The sequence below is a fragment of the Eriocheir sinensis genome, unplaced genomic scaffold, assembly GCF_024679095.1.
Source record: "Eriocheir sinensis breed Jianghai 21 unplaced genomic scaffold, ASM2467909v1 Scaffold562, whole genome shotgun sequence".
NCBI lineage: Eukaryota > Metazoa > Arthropoda > Malacostraca > Decapoda > Varunidae > Eriocheir > Eriocheir sinensis.
In genome coordinates, this window is record NW_026111901.1 from 83125 (window position 1) to 106047 (window position 22923).

At 39.9% G+C, this 22923-nt stretch overlaps 1 protein-coding gene and 1 long non-coding RNA gene across 37 annotated transcripts in view; one reads left to right on the top strand and one right to left on the bottom strand.

Annotated features, from left to right (window-relative positions):
- Nucleotides 1–15153, top strand: part of LOC126993114 (uncharacterized) — a 35437-nt gene extending 20284 nt beyond the window's left edge. The window contains exons 6-8 of the long non-coding RNA XR_007747424.1: nucleotides 3661–3777; nucleotides 10465–10533; nucleotides 15008–15153. This is a non-coding gene — a long non-coding RNA (uncharacterized LOC126993114). The remainder of the gene's footprint in view (nucleotides 1–3660; nucleotides 3778–10464; nucleotides 10534–15007) is intronic.
- The window catches only part of LOC126993112 (uncharacterized), a 66245-nt gene continuing 57983 nt past the window's right edge, over nucleotides 14662–22923 (bottom strand). For 3 of the 36 annotated variants that reach the window (XR_007747418.1, XR_007747417.1, XM_050851964.1), the window contains exons 5-6: nucleotides 19688–19762; nucleotides 14678–15050 (exon numbers count right to left, since the gene is read on the bottom strand). Coding sequence is in view for 8 of the 36 variants with exons in the window: in XM_050851964.1 (XP_050707921.1) it covers nucleotides 14971–15050; nucleotides 19688–19762 (155 nt within the window). In the remaining 28 variants the exon portion in view is untranslated. Of the gene's footprint in view, nucleotides 15051–19687; nucleotides 19763–22923 lie in introns of all 36 variants that reach the window. The other 33 variants (XR_007747416.1, XR_007747423.1, XR_007747415.1 and 30 more) reach the window with 27 other exon arrangements.

The window sequence follows — 22923 nt, forward strand, 5'->3', positions numbered from 1 at the left end:
GAGGAAGGAAGGAAGGAGGGAGGAGGAGAGGAAGGAAGGAAGGAAGGAAGGAAGGAAGGAAGGAGCAATGGGAAGGGAAAGAAGGGAGGGGGAAAGGAAGGAGGAGGAGGATGAAGGAAGGAAGGGAAAGAAGGGAAGGCATGAGGGAGAGAAAGAAGGAATGAAGGAGGTCAGGAAGGACTGACAAAGATAGGAAGGAAAGGGAAGGAGAGACGGAAGGAACAGAGAGAGAAAAGAACAAGTGAATAACAGAAAGAACAGTAATAAAGGAAGGAAGGAAGGAGGGAGGGAAGGAAGGAAGCTCAGTAAGAATGTATCAGTTTGTAAGAACACAAACATGGGATCAATTTTTTTTTACTAAACACAGAAATAGCAATTAAAAGGTCAAGGAGAGGTCAGGGGAGAGAGGTCACCTTCCTGCCTTCCTTCACTATGTATGTATGTATGTATGTAGGAGGGGAAGGGAAGGAAGGAAGGAAAGAGGAAGGAGGGAGAGGAATGAGGAGGATAGGATGGAATGAAGGAAGGGTGGAAAGGACTTAAGGAGGGAGGGAGGGAAGGAAGGAGGGATGGAAGGAAAGAGGGAGAGAAACGGAAAGGAAGTAATGGAGGAAAGGATGGAATGAAGGAAGGGAGGCAAGGACTAAAGGAGGGAGGGAGGAAGGAAGGAGGATTGAAGGAAAGAAGGAGGGAAGAGGGAGAGAAAAGGAAAGGAAGGAATGGAGGAAAGGATGGAATGAAGGAAGGAGGCAAGGACTAAAGGAGGAGGGAGGAAGGAAGGAGGATTGAAGGAAAGAAGGAGGGAAGAGGAAGAGAAAAGGAAAGGATGGAATGAAGGAAGGGAGGCAAGGAATAAAGGAGGAGGGAGGGAAGGAAGGAAGGAAGGAGGGAGGGAAAGAGGGAGAGAAATGAATGTAGGACTATCTTGTGCGTCAGTCAGTTGTTGGCAATGTCCGCCATTTCTTTCCCACATTCAAGATTGGTTACTCCAAGGAAAAAATCCAAGACGCGTCCGACACAGGCGTAAGTGACCACAAGGTGTCATTTGCCGACACTTTACGGTCAATGTTACGCGCCCATGACCCAGCCCAGCCTGAGACAGCCTTGGTGTGGGCAGACCACCGCCCGTGTTCAGTCATTGCATGTGGCCACTGAAATGAACCCAGTCAGAGTGGGGTACACCGTCCACCAATTGAATCCCATGTCCGCCATACCCGAGAAATGTCCTCCGCAGTGCCCCCAAAGTGAAGGTTTTATATAGCAGTGCGGTGTAATACTAACAGAGCTTTTCATGGGTGGTTTCCTGTTCCAGGTGCAGAAGTCTTGTGAAACTGTCAGCAGGGTCACATTAAACTCTAGCAGATGAACCTGACTCAGTAAAGGTGGTATATCACTCATCAGGCAACAACAACATGACAAAATAATAATAGGCCGAAGTGATAGCGTACTGGACCCACATTCGTCGCGTGATGGACGACGCGGGTTCGAATCCTCACGCTACCACGCTGTGTGGGGCCAGGAAGATGTGCCGTGGGCTCAAACCCCCCAAGCGACTCCCCTGACCAGGGAGGAGGATACAATTACTTCAAATTACATTGAATACATATGAAGTTGTTTTAATATGAATACAAATACCTTCTTGTCATAATTGGGTTTAGCAGTGTTGTAAAGTTATCTAAGATCAGGAGGAATACAAGTGTTGTGGATTACAATACCAATACAGTACTTCAAATTACAGTGAATAGAAATACTGTTTTGATATGAATGAATACACCTTCTTGGCATAACAGCAGTGTTGTAAGATGTACAAGGTAGTGTAGCTCATAACCCTGTACTCAACACAGTGCTAACAAGAAGGCTGTTTGATATGAATGAATACACCTTCTTGGCATAACAGCAGCAGTGTTGTAAAGATGTACAAGAGCTCATAACCCTGTACTCAACACAGTGCTAACAAGTCCCCAGGAGGCTGTGTGGACTTGTAATGCCTGCTAATACAGATGATAGATTTTGAAGTGTTCCTCAGATAATTATTTGCACAATACAAATACTTTTCCTTGTATTCCTATCACAATGAGAATGCTTTGATTTCTATCAATAGTTATACCAATACAAACACACCCAAATATGGTATTCCAGTGTATTTGAATAGGAATGGGGGTGGAGGCGGCCTTGGCCCTGAACTGTCAAGCCGCTCAAGTGTCATTTCCCTCATTGTTAAGGTGGTGGTCAGCTGTCAGGTGCTTGTCAGGGCAGGCTCGTCAGGTCACCTGCTGTGGAGCGATGACTCGTGTTCAGGTGAGGCCACTCACTGGCAGCACTGTTGATGAAGACCCGTCACAGCCGAGGAATTCATGTGCATTGAAACAGTTCACAGGGAGAGAGAAACACTGCTGTACAAGATGTTAATTAAAAGTGGGAATACTACTATGAGCTATGTTAGTACAGTAGAGCCCCATTTAGCGTGAGAATTAGGTGGATGAACGCGGTCGCGCTAACTAAATTTGCGCTAATTGAATAAAGTAACCAATATGAAAAAAGTTATTTGGTGCACACGTGGGTCTGACTTTTGGGTTTGATAATTACTCAAAATACGCAGTCATCAGTTATGCGGTTCACGCTAATTGATCTCGCGCTAAGTGGGGCTCTACTGTAGTTATGTTAGTGCAGTATTGGTATACAAGAATACCATAGTACTAGTGTTTGTTAGATAAACATGCAGGAAGCAAAGAAATATCGCTGAATTAGCGCCGGGATGAGCTTACAAAATATCCAAGTTGGTGTTTGTTTGCATTTAGTGTGTGGGAAAATATACCAGTAGAGTACTTGCAAAACCTCCATCCATGGCTATGATCTGCCCATGAAAACCTTCTCTGTGGCCTTGGGAAAACATGTAATGACACATTGAAGGAGATGGAGAGATGGTACCTTATTTCAATGTGCTAAAATGGTACCATGAAGGCAGCCTGCACACACACACACACAATGTCTGGGGCCCTCACATGCATGGACTTCATCTCATATAATCTTGTGGGCCTGTACTTCAGTTGCTTGCACTATAATCCATGTAATTTCCTCTAAAATCTATGTAATTTCCTTTAAAATCCATGTCTTTGCCATTCCCAAACTGGGGCCCATATAGCAGACTGAAGGAGCCCATAGTTCAAGGTTAGTTTAAGTCTTGAACTAACCTTAACCTACGGCGCCCTTCATTGTGCTATATGGTCCCCAGTTTGGGAACCAGTGGATAGAAGGATAGATAGATAAAGGGTGATAGATAGTTATAAATAGATAGTTTTTTGTGTGTTTGCAGGGGTCACTGTTCCTTAATGGCATAGAGGAAGGGTCACACCGCCACCAGGCTCTTAAAACTACCTGAAATGCACTAAATTCCTAGAAAAAGTGTGTCAGATATGTGTTTTTGGCTTCACGGCACAGACCTATGGTCATACTACCACCTCAGTGTCTTAAAACTATCCTTGAAATGCCCTAAACTCCCTTGAAAGCCTTGTCAAATGTTTTCTTTATGTAAAAAACAAATATGAGAGAGAGTATCAATTAATTATCTTATACAGCCCTTGATAGAGAGAGATTTTATAATATATTATCCCATGCTGTCTTTCCCGGTACAAGACTTTGAGAGTGGACACATATTTGCAGGTTGGTGTAGCAGTGCTGGGAGGTGCCATAACACAGGGCACTCCTCACCTCAACAACAGTCTCTTCACCGACAAGTAATTCTTCACCAACAAGCTTTTCAGCAGCTTGGAGAAATAGGTAGCTTTCTCTACTCACTTCCTGCCCTGCCTTCATTACCCCCCAGAAGCCCCAACGGGTGAACCCGTTATATTGAGCTGTAAAATGTTCAGCAGCTCACTTAGTAACCCATTGTGTTGTAAAATGTTCAGTACATCCCCTTGCTTAGAGGGAAAGGCCTTTTAACCCAGTGGTTGTAGCAGTGGGGATCATGTTTCTTAATGGTCCCCCAAGCGAGAAAAATGAGAAAAAATCACCCCTCACACAAACCATTTCATAATACATATCAAAGCATTTGTGATCAGTTTACACATCATCTATTTTGGGGGTTTAAATCATGGCACAAATTTGGCCCGTTGCTACACGGTAAAGCCACAAATTTGGCCTGTTGCTGCTACACGGTAAAGCCACAAATTTGGCCTGTCGCTGCTACACGGCAAAGCCACAAATTTGGCCCGTTGCTGCTACACGGTAAAGCCACAAATTTGGCCCGTCGCTGCTACCGGGTAAGAAACATGATCCCCGCAGGGTTAAGCATAGGATGCATGATATATGTTTGCCAAAGTGCTTACTACACACTGGATACATATTATGCATGCAAGATTGGTTTTGCTTTATAATATAGTTAGATTAATTTGATTTATTTATTCAGCCCTTGACAGAGAGGAAAGTAATATTTCTTATTGTACAAGGGACTTACCACAGACATGTCGCCAACCTGATTTTGTATAAGTTTAAACCCAGGAATAAGTCACCTCAATCCTGGCATCAAAGTTCCTTAAGCCCTAACTCACTCACCGGTGCTAATGCAGAGTCAAGTCATCATTATACAGTAAATATTGGTGTGAAAAAGACTCTAATATTGGCCGCATCATGTGTGGAAATACATATTAAAAGGAAGCCTAGCCAGCAGGGAGGGAGGAGGAGGCTCACTACATGGTTTGGTCTCAAAGCTAACAGGCTATATTTTCACCTGCAAGGGTAGATATATATTTTCTGCTTACTTTTTGCCTTATTTTACAGCCTTTGACAGAGAGGAAAGTAATACACACAAACTGATCACAAATGCTTTGATATATAATATGAAATGGTTTGTGTGAGGGGTGATTTTCTCATTTTCTTGCTTGGAGGACCATTAAGAAACATGATCCCTGCCACCACCGGGTTAAGTTAAAGTTTTCTAAAGAAAGAATTGCTACATTACATTTGTAAGTCACTGACACAACAAAAACACTCACCACCATCACTTTGTTGATGCGTCATGGACAGCGATATTAGGTAGGGTTAGATACACGGGAGCCAAGGTTCAGAGGAGCTGCTTCGTGCAGACTCCTATGTTCTTATGTCACTGGACGAGGTGGAAGGATGCTTGGGTGCCATAGTAGGGGTCAAAATGCAGTGTGTGTATTCCAGAGAAACGTTCCACTCACAGTGCTGGCTAGCTTCAGACTGAGGAGAAAGACAGCGTCTCCGCCATAGCAGGGCACGATAACAGAAAACCTTATTCCCGATAACCGATAACTGATAATGAAAAACCTTAACAACACCCTGCGCCGTATCCGAGATCGCCACGCTCGCTAAATTTCAAATGTCGCTATTGAATATAACAAGCTTTCAGCCATAAACTCAACATAATCATCATGTATTATATATGAAAACATGCAGAATTAAATGGTACACATAAAGAAACTCACTACGGCCAGGCCAAAACAACACCCCGCACCGTATCCGAGATCGCCACGCGCGTCAAATTTCAAATGTCGCTATTGAATATAACAAGCTTTCAGCCATAAACTCAACATAATCATCATGTATTATATATGAAAACATGCAGAATTAAATGGTGCACATAAAGAAACTCACTACGGCCAGGCCAAAACAACACCCTCTGCTGTATCCGAGATCGCCAGCGCTAAATTTCAAATGTCGCTATTGAATATAACAAGCTTTCAGCCATAAACTCAACATAATCATCATGTATTATATATGAAAACATGCAGAATTACATGGTGCACATAAAGAAACTCACTACGGCCGGGCCAAAACAGCGCCCTCTGCGGTGTCGGAGATCGCCAAGCGCTAAATTTCAAATGTCTATATTGAATATAACAAGCTTTCAGCCATAAACTCAACATAATCATCATGTATTATATATGAAAACATGCAGAATTAAATGGTGCACATAAAGAAACTCACTACGGCCGGGCCAAAACAGCGCCCTGCGCCGTATCCGAGATCGCCACGCGCGCCAAATTTCAAATGTCGCTATTGAATATAACAAGCTTTCAATATAAACTCAACATAATCATCATGTATTATATGAAAACATGCAGAATTAAATGGTGCACATAAAGAAACTCACTACGGCCGAGCCAAAACAACACCCGCACCCCTGCTGTATCCGAGATCGCTTGCCAAATTTCAAATGTCGCTATTGAATATAACAAGCTTTCAGCCTAAACTCAACATAATCATCATGTATTATATGAAAACATGCAGAATTACATGGTGCACATAAAGAAACTCACTAGCCGGGCCAAAACAGCGCCCTCTGCTCCGAGATCGCCACAGCTAAATTTCAAATGCCGCTATTGAATATAACAAGCTTTCAGCCATAAACTCAACATAATCATCATGTATTATATATGAAAACATGCAGAATTACATGGTGCACATAAAGAAACTCACTACGGCCGGGCCAATACAGCGCACTCTGCTGTATCCGAGATAAATTTCAAATGTCGCTATTGAATATAACAAGCTTTCAGCCATAAACTCAACATAATCATCATGTATTATATATGAAAACATGCAGAATTAAATGGTACATAAAGAAATTCACTACCTTGGCCAAAACAGCGCCCTCGCCGTATCCGAGATACTTAATGCCTTAAATTTCAAATGTCGCTATTGAATATAACAAGCTTTCAGCCATAAACTCAACATAATCATCATGTATTATATGAAAACATGCAGAATTAAATGGTGCACATAAAGAAACTCACTATGGCCAGGCCAAACAACACCCTGCACCGTATCCGAGATCGCTATTCGCGTGTACGTCAAATTTCAAATGTCGCTATTGAATATAACAAGGTTTCAGCCATAAACTCAACATAATCATCATGTATTATATATGAAAACATGCAGAATTAAATGGTCCACATAAAGAAACTCACTACGGCCAGGCCAAAACAGCGCCCTCTGCATATCCGAGATCGCCACGCTAAATTTAAAATGTAGCTATTGAATATAACAAGCTTTCAGCCATAAACTCAACATAATCATCATGTATTATATATGAAAACATGCAGAATTAAATGGTGCACATAAAGAAACTCACTACGGCCGGGCCAAAACAGTGCCCCGCGCCGTATCCAGGATCGCCGCGTGCCAAATTTCAAATGTCGCTATTGAATATAACAAGTTTTCAGCCATAAACTCAACATAATCATCATGTATTATATATGAAAACATGCAGAATTAAATGGTGCACATAAAGAAACTCACTACGGCCGGGCCAAAACAACACCCCGCACCGTATCCGAGATCGCCATGCGCCAAATTTCAAATGTCGCTATTGAATATAACAAGGTTTCAGCCATAAACTCAACATAATCATCATGTATTATATATGAAAACATGCAGAATTACATGGTGCACATAAAGAAATTCACTACGGCCGGGCCAAAACAGTGCCCTCAGCCGTATCCGAGATCGCCATTAGCGCGAAATTTCAAATGTCGCTATTGAATATAACAAGCTTTCAGCCATAAACTCAGCATAATCATCATGTTTAAAAATGAAAAAAATCAGAAATAAAATGTGCACATAAAGAAACACACTACAGCCAGGCCAAAACAACACCTCGCACCGTATCCGAGATGCGTGCCAAATTTCAAATGTCGCTATTGAATATAACAAGCTTTCAATATAAACTCAACATAATCATCATGTATTATATATGAAAACATGCAGAATTACATGGTGCACATAAAGAAACTCACTACGGCCGGGCCAAAACAGCGCCCTCTGCTGTGTCCGAGATCGCCATTCGCGCTAAATTTCAAATGTCGCTATTGAATATAACAAGCTTTCAGCCATAAACTCAACATAATCATCATGTATTATATATGAAAACATGCAGAATTAAATGGTGCACATAAAGAAACTCACTACGGCCGGGCCAAAACAGCGCCCTCTGCCGTGTCCGAGATCGCCACGTTCAAATTTCAAATGTCGCTATTGAATATAACAAGCTTTCAGCCATAAACTCAACATAATCATCATGTAAGTCTAGGTGAGTAGGGTAGTAGTAGCCTAGTATAGTAAAATCACTGAGAGCTGATGCCTACATATATATATATATATATATATATATATATATATATATATATATATATATATATATATATATCTATATATATATATATTTATATATATATATATATATCTATCTATATATCTATCTTTAACTCAAACACACACACACACACACACACACACACACACACGTCAATATGGTCACTGGGCACAGCATGGTGAGCTCTCTTCCTCTCCTTGCCAGCCTCACTGGTTATTTGTTTTCCTGAGACAGATTTATTTACGATAATGACCATTTTTTAGTAAGTATTAAACTGTTTGCATGGAGAAAATAAGGAGAAAGAAAAGGTGTGAAATATGCACTTTAAATTTGGTATTGGCCAGCAGCCTCATCAGTGGCTGTCAGCCAGTGAGGAACAGGGAAAACTGACACGCTCTCCCTGTGGAAGGTGCTTCTCCTCAGCCAATCCATTTTAGTAGTACTGGGAATGAGGAGGCGCAACAGAGGTGAGCGGGGGAGGACAGGTCGACTGGTGTTCAGTAAAATTGTAAGATACGAATACCCTACGACGTGACGTGTTATATTAAGTGTCAGCAGTACTACATTTGTAATTGCAGGAAGGTGGGTGGTGAGTTATGCGCATAGCTGGGCGTTATCGCGATACTTTATCGCTGATAACAAAATCGGGTTGTCGGCCATCCGCTGCTTATTTAAATATATATCGGTATCTTCGTTATTTTTGTAACCAAACTAGTGATAATCGCTACTTTTTTTCCGCCTCAGAAAAAAAAACACGTTGTCTCCTCCCTACTCGCATGCGTGGCCCGGGTGCCCGGTATTTTATGAAAAAACTTGGGGGTATGAATTATCTTTGGCGAAGAGATTTCGTACTTAGATCATCAACATTAAAATACTAGGTTGTTTTTTTATGTTAGACTCAAAAATCAATACATCAAAGAGAAAAATCATTTAGCTTTGCCCCAGAATGATTATTCACTACCTCAAATTTGATATTCCATATTCGTTTGTGAGCATGCCATGGTGTTGAAGGCACCCGGTGTTGTGTTATTTGGTGTCCCATCGTCAAAAGCTGGCGCTTGTGTTAACAAACACTGGTCTCTCGTGAACTGCGCATGTTCAGACCAGTAAGCATAGACCTGTACAGTATCACAAAGCTTTTTAACACATTAAGACCAGTTGCTGGAAGGCTGAATCAGACATACAGTACAACCATCCTCGCTGTTTCTAGAACGACACTCTGTACATATAAATACAACTCGTACAGAGTGTCGATCTCGAAACATCAGGGCTGGTGGTAATGTACTATGTCTGATTCAGCCTTCCAGCAACTCTAAATTACGGTTAAAAGCTTTGTGAGACTGTTCAGGTCTACGCTTGCTGGTCTGAGCATGTGCAGTTCACGAGAGACCAGTGTTTGTCGGTGGGGACGCCAAATAACACAACACGGTTCAGGCGTTTCTAGTATTACCGTCCATGTGTACGTGTCAACGTGTGGTTTTCAGATTTTGTAAGTTTTTAAAAATACAGATAATGAAAATATGAATTCATCTATGTTTTTTATTTGAAATATCAATATAGTATCGTTTTCGCCTATCGGACTTATCGCTAGCTAGTATCGGAATTGTGGATTAATATCGGGTATCGGTTATCGCCTATATTTGTGTTTCCAGTTAACGAATATCGGTTATCACCGATAAGGTTTTCCATTATCAGTTATCGGTTATCGGGAATAAGGTTTTCTGTTATCGTGCCCTGCTATGGTTATGCGAGCCAGGGTGGGCACCTGCTGGAGGCTAGGTGGGCGCGGGGTGGATAGGTTTAGTAGGGTTGAGTAAACGTGAGAATTACAATAACATTAATCCTCATGATTCCCTGGTAGCACGTATATAATTTGTTTAATATTATTAGGTAGTATTAATGGTTTATATGGATCATGTGTCCCTCGTTCAGTAAAAATAGTAGTAGTTGCTAATAGGCACACCTAACACAACCAAAATATGGGGTACACACTTGGCGCAGGGACTGTTTTGGGGTGTCATTGAAGGTAACGGGCTCAAGAGTGGCCTGTCCAGATATTTTGTTTTTTATTTATTGATGATCCACGAGACATCCTAGAGTTAAATCAAAGTATGTGGTTATCTTTGTATTCATTCCTACACACTCTGGTAATATCTCTGTGGGGTCTGATTCACTTATTAGAGTGAAATTCTATTGTGGAAAACAGCCACAAATTCGTGTCACTGGTGAAAATGAAACTGATAATTTAAATTTTGCCACCATGAAATATATACAAATAGATAAATATGAGTGACTTCACCTGCTTGATGTTTACACAGTTAATTGACACCAAACTTGATTTGCAGACACCACCAAACGAAGAAGAGGAGGAGGAGGACTGGGAAGAAGACGAGGAACACAGGAGGAACCCATTGGTGAGTGTTAATTTATTTTTTTCTAAAATGGTTAACGAGCAATCAAGGAATTTTTATAATAAGGAGGGAAAGTGTGATGTTTTTTTGTAGTTTTGATAAGTTGTCGAGGGGGAGAAGGCCCCCATTAGATAGCTTACACTATAGCTGGTCTGTTTCGTTAGGGGGGTCCATGGCTGCAAAAGGGGGGGTTATATACATCCATTTAGACTTTGTGGATCATTTTAGTGGAGGTAATTCTCTCTCTCTCTCTCTCTCTCTCTCTCTCTCTCTCTCTCTCTCTCTCTCTCTCTCTCTCTCTCTCTCTCTCTCTCTCTCTCTCCATTATCTATCTTGGTCGCTTCCATTAAAATCTTTCTTATATTTTCTCCCTCTCAGCAACAGCTTTCTCCCTCTCTGTTCCGTCCTTCTTGGCTCGGGGGCTCTTAAACAAGGCGTCACAGTGCAGGGCGGCGTTAACATGAGCCCAATCAGAGTGGGATGGACGCAGGAGAGGTTTGAATTTAATCTGGGTTTTGATGACACAATATTAACTATATCCTGGGATTGGTATTATAAGACACTTTTGCTTCTCATGTCAACTATGTTCTGTATTTCTGAAGGTCAAAGAGGGGGCAATCGGGTTCTAATGAGTGTTTCTTCATGTTCATGGTACAGAGGAAGGGTCACACTACCACCTGGTCATAAAACTATACTCCTGGAAATGTCAAAGACTCCTAGGAAAGCCTTGCCAAATATGTGTTTCTTTAGGTTCAGGGTACAGAGGAAGGGTCAAACTACCACCTGGTCATAAAACTATACTCCTGGAAATACCCAAGACTCCTAGGAAAGCCTTGCCAAATATGTGTTTCTTTAGGTTCATGGTACAGAGGAAGGTCAAACTACCACCAGGTCATAAAACTATCTCCTGGAAATGTCAAAACTCCTAGAAAGCCTTGCCAAATATGTGTTTCTTTAGGTTCGCGGTACAGAGGAAGGGTCAAACTACCACCAGGATCATAAAACTACTCCTGGAAATGTCAAGACTCCTCGAAAGCCTTGCCAAATATGTGTTTCTTTAAGTTCAGGGTACAGAAGAATGATCAAACTACCACCTGTGTCCTAAAACTATACTCCTGGAAATGTCCAAGACTCCTACGAAAGTCTTGCCAAATATGTGTTTTTTAGGTTCATGGTACAGAGGAAGGGTCATACTACCATCAGGGTCATAAAACTACCCCTGGAAATCCCCTCAATGCCTATGAAAGCCTTGTCAAATATGTGTTTCTTAGGTTCACGGTACAGAAGGGTCATAGTACCACTAGGGTCATAAAACACCCCTGGAAATGTCTAAACTCCTTGAAAGCCTTGTCAAATGTGTGTTTCTTCAGGTTCACGGTACAGAAGAAGGGTCACACTACCACCAGGGCCATAAAACTACCCCTGGAGATGACCAAAACTCCTACAGCCTTGTTAAATGTGTGTTTCTTTAGGTTCATGGTACAGAGGAAGGGTCACACTACCACAAGTGTCTTAAAACTGCGCCAGGAAATGCCCCAAACTCCTATGAAAGCCTTGTCAAATGTGTTTCTTTAGGTTCATGGTACAGAGGAAGGGTCACACCACCTGTGTCCTAAAACTACCCCTGAAATGCCCCAAACTCCTACAAGCCTTGCCAAATATGTTTCTTTAGGTTCATGGTACAGAGGAAGGTCACTACCACCATGCATAAAACTACCCTGGAAATACCCAAAACTCCTACGAAAGCCTTGTCAAATGTGTGTTTCTTTACGTTCATGGTACAGAGGAAGGGTCACACTACCACCAGGGTCATAAAAATACCCCTGGAAATGCATAAAACACCCTCGAAAGCCTTGTCAAATGTGTTTCTTTAGGTTCACAGTACAGAAGAATGGTCACACTACCACCAGGGCCAGAAAACTAGCCCCGGAAATGCCCAAAACTCCTATGAAAGCTTTGCCAAATGTGTGTTTCTTTAGGTTCATGGTACAGAGGAAGGGTCACACTACCACGTGTCTTATAACTACCCCTGGACATACCCTACACACACTCGCCGCTCCATTCACTCCACCAAGAGGTACTTTCATGAGTCCAAAGTACCTTGATTCACTTCCTGATGTCCAGCACTCTATAATTCTTATCAAAAGTTAGCCTGTTCTCACGCCAAGCATCTTTCATTCTCCTTAATCATGATATTATTGTACCGTGTGGGACCCAGCCTCCTGGTACTGAAGGGAAGTGTGCTGTTACGTATATGCGGTTACAGGTATGTGGTACCTAACATTGGGACCTGTTTGGGTGAGCTACGAGTGCGGATCTTTGCTCTATCTCCAGAGTCTGTGTAGTTCACTGTAAGTCAGATTATACTGCTTACTGTACCAGGAATGACCTTCTGAATAAAGCCTGTATTCTTGAACTTCATGACACCGCAGTTTGCTTGTTTGAAAAGCTGTTATGACTGTTTCCCAAAGCCACAGAGAAGGCTAACCGGGTTTTCATGGGTGGTTTAACCGTTCATGGTGCAGAGGGAGTGTAACCCTTCTACTGTACCAAGAACCTCAAACATTGTATTGGTTGTAATAGTGTCGTATTCAAAAACATTTTGTCCCCTGAGTGAGGTCAACTGACAGGGCTTTCATAGGAGTTTTGGGCATTTCCAGGGAGTGGTTTACCATGAACCTATAAACCAAGTCAAAAGAACCCAATTCATCTCCTTTACGGCCTTTGGAAGTAGCTGATGTGAGGAGCGGAAATGTCCGAGGCTCACATTCTTGAAAAAGCCATCCCGAGAGACTTGTATTTAAGGCTTCCGTAGGAGGTTTGGGCATTTCCAGGGGTAGTTTTATGACCCTGGTGATAGATTAACCCTTCCTATGTACCATGAACCTTCAAAACCACTCAATTAGAACCCGATTGATCTCCTTTTTGGCATCTGACAGTCACATTCTTAAAAAATATCGTTCCAAGCGCACACATTTGACAGGCTTTTGTAGGAGTTGTGAGAATTTCCAGGGGCAGTTTGATGACCCAGGTGGTAGTTTTAACTTTCTCCTTACCATGAATCTTAAACAAGACTCTTGAGAGCTTGTTTGATCTCCTTATTGACCTTTGCAAGTAGCTGACGTGAGGGGCGGAAGGGTCTGCCTCATAGATCTTAGGAAGGAAAGTTTGAGACGTACCTTGAATCAGCTCCTTGACGACAGTAGACTCCATGGCTGGCGTTCCTTCCTCCTTGTCTTCCTCAAATTCCAGACTTTCCTCCTCTGTGATGTACCTTTCTCTCTCTCTCTCAGTTCTAATCATTCCTTCTTTATTTAGTTTTATTTATATATATATCATCATCTGTTTTACTTCCCTTTACTTACCTTAATCTCTCTCTTCTCCTCCTCACTTTCCTCCTCTCATACGTACATCCTTCTCGGTAAATCCTTTTCACTGTATCGTATATATAGAGTTCCATTATTTGCTTGTTTCCCTTCCTCCTCATCTCTTAACATATAAACGAGGCTTCCGGCAGAGAAATCTTTAGGCACGATGACCTATTGTTATGTATATTAGAGTACGGTAACACACTGAGAACAGATTACGAGACTTCCAGCCCTCCGTACATTCTATACAAGGTTTATTTTCCCTTGCAAGTTACTATATCTTGTTTTTCCTTTCGCCCCTTGCTAACTAGAACATAATTATTGCTATATTGCTCTTGTCACGATGTGTACGTTACAAGGGAAAGTGACCCTCCGTCTGCCCCATAAAAGTTGAGCTTCCATTTTGATTCGTCCCTCGTTCATCCTTGGAGGGGTAGTCTGTCTGTCTTTCCCAGTGCAAATTAGAGTTAAATTGCTATGTTATGATACTAATTGCAAGGCGAAAGAGACCCTCCGTACACTTTACACAAGGGTCGCCATTCCTAATGTCACCTCACTTCTCTGCTGTACGCCTCAAATGTTTTAGTCTGTGATATGTTATCTGCTTTCTCTTTGTCTAAGGTATTTATGTCATAGTAATAATCTCATGTCTGTCTTATTTTCTTCTTGTTTCCACGTCTTTTATTTCATATGTTCTTATTGTCTCTTAATTTCCATTGCTTTTTCAATGACTTTTGAGCTCTTTTATGTATACAATCTCTCCTCTTGTTAGTTCCCTTCGTTGTCTTCTCTTATATCTCAATATCTTGTTTCCAATTCATATATAATTCTTTTTATATTATAAGTTTTTTTTTCTGTATGAAAATTGGTTCCTCCCTTTAATATATATAGAATTAGCTTAAGTCAATTATACCTAAAAAAGTGTCCGGGGATATTAGCTAAATGGGTTTGGGGCAAGATAAAGTCATAGGTGTAGCTCTTAACTTTATTTATAAGACTTCATAGTACAGATACAGTTCACATCTTCTGTGACTGGCTTACAGAACTCCCTTGCAGAGAAAAGTACAAGTCATCAGAGTTGACTAACACGACTTCTTTTCCTTCGGCAGAATTGAACGGACATCTCGGTCTGCCTGCGGGACACCGCACACTCTGGAAGAAGAAAGAACACCAAGATGTCAAGTTCCTGCAGAATCAGCCTCTTAGTGAAGGAAATGTGCTCTATTTATTTAATAAATGATTGACAAAAAAATAATTTTGTATTTATTTTAGAAAATTATATAGCTCACTTTTTGCATATATGTTGCAATACTATGCAATAAGTATATCCTGCAATAAGTTACAATATATATATTGCAAATACTATAATAAGTATATCCTGCAATAAGTACAATATATATATATATATATATATATATATATATATATATATATATATATATATATATATATATATATATATATATATATATATATATATATATATATATATATATATATATATATATATATATATATATATATATATATATATATATATATATATATATATATATATATATATATATATATATATATATATATATATATATATATATATATATATATATATATATATATATATATGTGTTATATATATATATATATATATATATATATATATATATATATATATATATATATATATATATATATATATATATATATATATATATATATATATATATATATATATATATATATATATATATATATATATATATATATATATATATATATATATATATATATATATATATATATATATATATATATATATATATATATATATATATATATATACTATGCAATAAGTATATCCTGCAATAAGTTACAGCTATATATATTTATGCAATATATATAATATATATATATATAATACTATATAAGTATATCCTGCAATATATATATATATATATATATATATATATATATATATATATATATATATATATATATATATATATATATATATATATATATATATATATATATATATATATATATATATATATATATATATATATATATATATTGCAATACTATGCAATAAGTATATCCTGCAATAAGTTAATATATATATATTGCAATACTATACAATATATCCTGCATTGTTATAAAGTTGGCAATATATATATATATATATATATATATATATATATATATATATATATATATATATATATATATATTGCAATACTATGCAATAAGTTGCCAATAAATAGAAGAGGAGGAATGGAAGAGGAGATGAGTAAAAGAGGAGAGTAAAAAGAAGGAGAGTAAAGATGAGTCAAAATGAGGAAAATGAGTTAAAAGAAGAATGAAAAGGAAAAGTTGAGAGGAGGGGAGCTTGGAGAGAGAGCAGAAGAGAGGAGTGGTAATTGGAGAGAGGAGCGTAGACGTATAAACAATTACCAAAACGCCAAATGTAAATTAAACAAATATGTCGGCAAGAGAAGCCTGAACCACACACAGAAAGAGAGAACAGAGGTGAAATCTGTGACAGCCGAAGCAAATTTTACACCAAACTTCTACAAGACGTCCAGCTAAAGATGGGCATAAGAGACCTTATGTAATATGGTAAAGGCAAGGGTTTAGGGAGTCTCATATAGTGTTCTGGGGGAGGGAATCAACCCCTAATATACTCGAGAACAGGTGTCACATAAACCCTATCTTGGCTGGACGTCTCTGTCATATTACGCAACTGAGGAGGAACAGAATGACAGAAATAACATGGAATGGATACAGACAAAATAATCATTAAGAAAGACACTGGTACGACACCTATACGTATAAAAACAGAGGAAAAATCTAACAAATTGCGTCAGGATCTGAGAAACCGGGAAGCAAACATTACAAAACTGCCTGGCGTCCAGCCGAGATGGGCACGTGGGACCTTGTATATGTTATAAGCAAGGGGTCGGGAGTCTTAGCCAAAATGTGTTCTGGGAGGAAACTGAACCCATAATTTACTGAAGAACAGGTCACTTAAACCCTCTCAGCAGGACCCCTCGTATATAAAACATTACAAGCACTGACTAGGAAGACGGACTGATTATGTGTAGAGAGAGAGAAAGTGGGGAGGAGGAAATACACAATGGAAGGAGATAAAATGAGAATAATAAATATACGAAGGGAGAGAAAGGTCCAGAGATGGAGGTATAAAGGGAGGAAGGACGAAGAGGCAGTCACCACAGGCCAGCCAACACCTCCAGGTAGGCACTTGTCACGGACCTTGACGAGAGGCAAACAGAAACCCCAAAAAACAATGACAAAAGTAAGTACAAGAACTGGAATAGCAGGAGAATGGAAATATAGGAAGATGCGGATACAAGGAGGGTTGAGAAAAACTTAGCAACTGGAAAGTAGAATGTGGAGCCATGTATATGAGGCTGGGGGCACTATTATAAAGGGAAAGTCATGAATTATTTTTATTAATCTTATGAAAAGTAAACCAGAATTTACGACAAGTGGGGGTGGGGAGAGAGAGAGAGAGAGAGAGATGATTTATTGAGGAATGACGGAAATAACAGGGAATGATATATAGACGAAATAATTATTAAGAAAGACACTGAGGTACTAACAACACCTATACGTAGAGGAGGAAGTGAGAGGAGGAGGAGAGAGATTAAGGTAAGTAAAACAGAGGAGACGATGAGGATAATTATAAATAAAAGAGAAGTAAATAAAGGAGGAAGGATTAGAAATGAGAGAGAGAGAGAGAGAGAGAGAGAGAGAGAGAGAGAGAGAGAGAGAGAGAGAGAGAGAGAAACACACAACACAGAGGAGAAAAAATTGAATGTAAAATTAAGATATGGAATTAAGATGAGGAAAGTCTGGAATTTGAGGAAGAAAGAGGAAGGAACCCAGCCATGGGTCTACTGTCGTCAAGGAGCCGATTCAAGGTACGTCCCAAACTTTCCTTCCTGAGATCTATGAGGCAGACCCTTCCGCCCCTAACGTCAGCCTCTTCCAAAGGTCAATAAGATCAATCAAGTTCTCACGTGTCTTTTTTTAAGATTCATGGTAAAGAGAAAGTTAAAATTACAACCAGGGAATGCTCACAACTCCTACGAAAGCTTGTCACACTATCACAAGGTCACAAAACTACCCCTGGAAATGCCCCAAATTCCTAGGAAGGCCTTGGCAAATGTGTTTCTTAGGTTCAAGGTACAGAGGAAGGGTCACACGACCACCAGAGTAAAAGAAACTATCCCTAAAAGGCCCCAAAACTCCTCCAAAAGCCTGGTCAAATGTGTTGTATAGAGGTTCATGGTACAGCAGAAGGGTCACACTACCAACAGTCATAAACTACACCAAAATGCCTCGCACCACTCCTGGGAAAGCCTTGTGAAATGTTCTACAGAGGTTCCTGGTACAGAGGAAGGGTCACACTACCACCAGGGTCATAAAACTACCCCTGGAAATGCCTCCCACAGCTCCTGGGAAAGGCTTGTCAAATGTGTACGACAGAGGCTCATGGTACAGCAGAAGGGTCACTACCAACAGGGTCGTAAAACTACCCCTGGAAATGCCTCCCACAGCTCCTGGAAAAGCCTTGTCCAATGTGTTCTGCTTGAGTGCTGAGATGGCCCAGGAGTCTGTCCACACTGTCCTCATTATTAATCTTTTTTAATTCTGGCTATAGCAAATTAATTGATTAACCTTTGAAGTAAGTTCAGTAATAGTGTTGAAAAAGTACCATGAGAGGGAAAATCAAGAAAATGTAATAATTAAACTAATTCCAAGATTCATGGCGACCATTTTAAGGAAATTAATCCATTTAAAGTCTCAGTACAGAGAACTTTGAGGTCATTCATCACACACACATACACTATTATTTCTTCCTCGTTGTAAGTCTAAAACGACCTTTCCAGGAGTATAGTTTTATGACCAGGTGATAGTTTGACCCTTCCTCTGTACCCTGAACCTAAAGAAACACATATTTGGCAAGGCTTTCCTAGGAGTCTTTGACATTTCCAGGAGTATAGTTTTATGACCAGGTGGTAGTTTGACCCTTCCTCTGCACCCTGAACCTAAAGAAACACATATTTGGCAAGGCTTTCCTAGGAGTCTTTCACATTTCCAGGAGTATAGTTTTATGACCAGGTGGTAGTTTGACCCTTCCTCTGTACCCTGAACCTAAAGAAACACTCATTAGAACCCGATTGCCCCCTCTTTGACCTTCAGAAATACAGTACATAGTTGACATGAGAAGCAAAAGTGTCTTATAATACCAATCCCAGAATATAGTTAATATTGTGTCATCAAAACCCAGATTAAATTCAAACCTCTCCTGCGTCCATCCCACTCTGATTGGGCTCATGTTAACGCCTCCCTGCACTGTGACGCCTTGTTTAAGAGGCCCCCGAGCCAAGAAGGACGGAACAGAGAGGGAGAAAGCTGTTGCTGGAGGGAGAGAAAATATAAGAAAGATTTTAATGGAAGCGACCAAGATAGATACGGTGGAGAGAGAGAGAGAGAGAGAGAGAGAGAGAGAGAGAGAGAGAGAGAGAATTACCTCCACTAAAATGATCCACAAAGTCTAAATGGATGTATATAATCCCCCCTTTGCGCCCATGGACCCCCCTAATGAAACAGACCAGCTATAGTGTAAGCTATCTAATGGGGGCCTTCTCCCCCTCGACAACTTATCAAAACTACAAAAAAACATCACACTTTCCCTCCTTATTATAAAAATTCCTTGATTGCTCGTTAACCATTTTAGAAAAAAATAAATTAACACTCACCAATGGGTTCCTCCTGTGTTCCTCGTCTTCTTCTTCCTCCTCCTCCTCCTCCTCCTCTTCTTCGTTTGGTAGTGTCTGCAAATCAAGTTTGGTGTCAATTAACTGTGTAAACATCAAGCAGGTGAAGTCACTCAAATTTATCTATTTGTATATATTTCATGGTGGCAAAATTTAAATTATCAGTTTCATTTTCACCAGTGACACGAATTTGAGGCTGTTTTCCACAATAGAATTTCACTCTAATAAGTGAATCAGACCCCACAGAGATATTACCAGAGTGTGTAGGAATGAATACAAAGATAAACACATACTTTGATTTAACTCTAGGATGTCTCGTGGATCATCAATAAATAAAAAACAAAATATCTGGACAGGCCACTCTTGGCCCCGTTACCTTCAATGACGCCCCAAACAGTCCCTGCGCCAAGTGTGTAGCCCATATTTTGGTTGTGTTAGGTAACCTATTAGCAACTACTACTATTTTTACTGAACGAGGGACACAAGATCCATATAAACCATTAATACTACCTAATAATATTAAACAAATTATATACGTGCTACCAGGGAATCATGAGGATTAATGTTACTGTAATTCTCACGTTTACTCAACCCTACTAAACCTATCCACCCCGCCCACCTAGCCCTCCAGCAGGTGCCCACCCTGGCTCGCATAACCATAGCAGGGCACGATAACAGAAAACCTTATTCCCGATAACCGATAACTGATAATGGAAAACCTTATCGGTGATAACCGATATTCGTTAACTGGAAACACAAATATAGGCGATAACCGATACCCGATATTAATCCACAATTCCGATACTAGCTAGCGATAAGTCCGATAGGCGAAAACGATACTATATTGACATTTCAAATAAAAAACATAGATGAATTCATATTTTCATTATCTGTATTTTTAAAAACTTACAAAATCTGAAAACCACACGTTGACACGTACATATGGACGGTAATACTAGAAACGCCTGAACCGGTGTTGTGTTATTTGGCGTCCCCACCGACAAACACTGGTCTCTCGTGAACTGCACAATGCACATGCTCAGACCAGCAAGCGTAGACCTGAACAGTCTCACAAAGCTTTTTAACCGTAATTTAGAGTTGCTGGAAGGCTGAATCAGACATACAGTACCACTACCACCATCGATGTTTCTAGATCGACCTCTGTACGAGTTGTGTTATATGTACAGTGTCGTTCTAGAACAACAAGATGGTTGTACCACTGTATGTCTGATTCAGCCTTCCAACAACTGTCTTAATGTTAAAAAGCTTTGTGATACTATACAGATCTATGCTTACTAGTCTGAACATGCATACGAAGACCAGTGTTTGTGCTAGCGTAACTGTTAACCTAACATAACTTTGACGATGGGACACCAAATACCACAACACCGGGTGCCTTCAATACCATGGCATGCTCACAAAAGAATATTGAATATCAAATTTGAGGTAGTGAATAATCATTTTGGGGCAAAGCTAAATGATTTTTCTCTTTGATGTTTTCATTTTTGAGTCTAACATAAAAAAAAAACCTAGTATTTTCATGTTGATGATCTAAGTACGAAATCTCTTCGCCAAAGATAATTCATACCCCCAAGTTTTCATAAAAATACCGGGCACCCGGGCCACGTATGCAGTAGGGAGGAGACAACGTTTTTTTTTTTTTCTGAGGCGGAAAAAGTAGCGATTATCACTAGTTTGGTTACAAAAAATAACGAAGATACCGATATATATTTAAATAAGCAGCGGATGGCCGACAACCCGATTTTGTTATCAGCGATAAAGTATCGCGATAACGCCCAACTATCATAACTCACCACCCACCTTCCTGCAATTACAGCTGATAATGTAGTACTGCGAACACTTAATATAACACGTCACGTCGTAGGGTATTTGTATCTTACAATTTTACTGAACACCAGTCGACCTGTCCTCCCCCGCTCACCTCTGTTGCACCTCCTCATTCCCAGTACTACTAAAATGGATTGGCTGAGGAGAAGCACCTTCCACAGGGAGGCGTGTCAGTTTTCCCTGTTCCTCACTGGCTGACAGCCACTGATGAACTGCTGGCCAATACCAAATTTAAAGTGCATATTTCACACCTTTTCTTTCTCCTTATTTTCTCCATGCAAACAGTTTAATACTTACTAAAAAATGGTCATTATCGTAAATAAATCTGTCTCAGGAAAACAAATAACCAGTGAGGCTGGCAAGGAGAAGAGAGCTCACCATGCTGTGCCCAGTGACCATATTGACGTGTGTGTGTGTGTGTGTGTGTGTGATATACCAATACCCACTACATATATAAATATATATATATATATATATATATATATATATATATATATATATATATATATATATATATATATATATATATATATATATATATATATGATCAGCTCTCAGTGATTTTACTATACAAGGCTACTACCCTACTCACCTAGACTTACATGATGATTATGTTGAGTTTATGGCTGAAAGCTTGTTATATTCAATAGCGACATTTGAAATTTAGCCTTGCAATCTCGGACACAGCAGAGGGCGCTGTTTTGGCCAACCGTAGTGAGTTTCTTTATGTACCATGTAATTCTGCATGTTTTCATATATAATACATGATGATTATGTTGAGTTTATGGCTGAAAGCTTGTTATATTCGATAGCGATATTTGAAATTTGGCACAGCGCGATCTCGGATACGGTGCGAGTGTTGTTTAGCCTGGCCGTAGTGAGTTTCTTTATGTGCACCATTTAATTCTGCATGTTTTCGTATATAAAATGATGATTATGCTGAGTTTATGGCTGAAAGCTTGTTATATTCAATAGCGACATTTGAAATTTGGCGCGTGGCGATCTCGGATACGGCGCAGGCACTGTTTTGGCCCGGCCGTGGTGAATTTCTTTATGTGCACCATGTAATTCTGCATGTTTTCATATATAATACATGATGATTATGTTGAGTTTATGGCTGAAACCTTGTTATATTCAATAGCGACATTTGAAATTTGTGCAGCGGCGATCTCGGATCACGGTGCGAGGTGTTCTTTGGCCTGGCGTAGTGAGTTTCTTTTATGTGCACCATTTAATTCTGCATGTTTTCATATATAAAAATGATGATTATGCTGAGTTTATGGCTGAAAGCTTGTTATATTCAATAGCGACATTTGAAATTTGGCGGCGTGGCGATCTCGGATACGGCGCAGGGCACTGTTTTGGCCCAG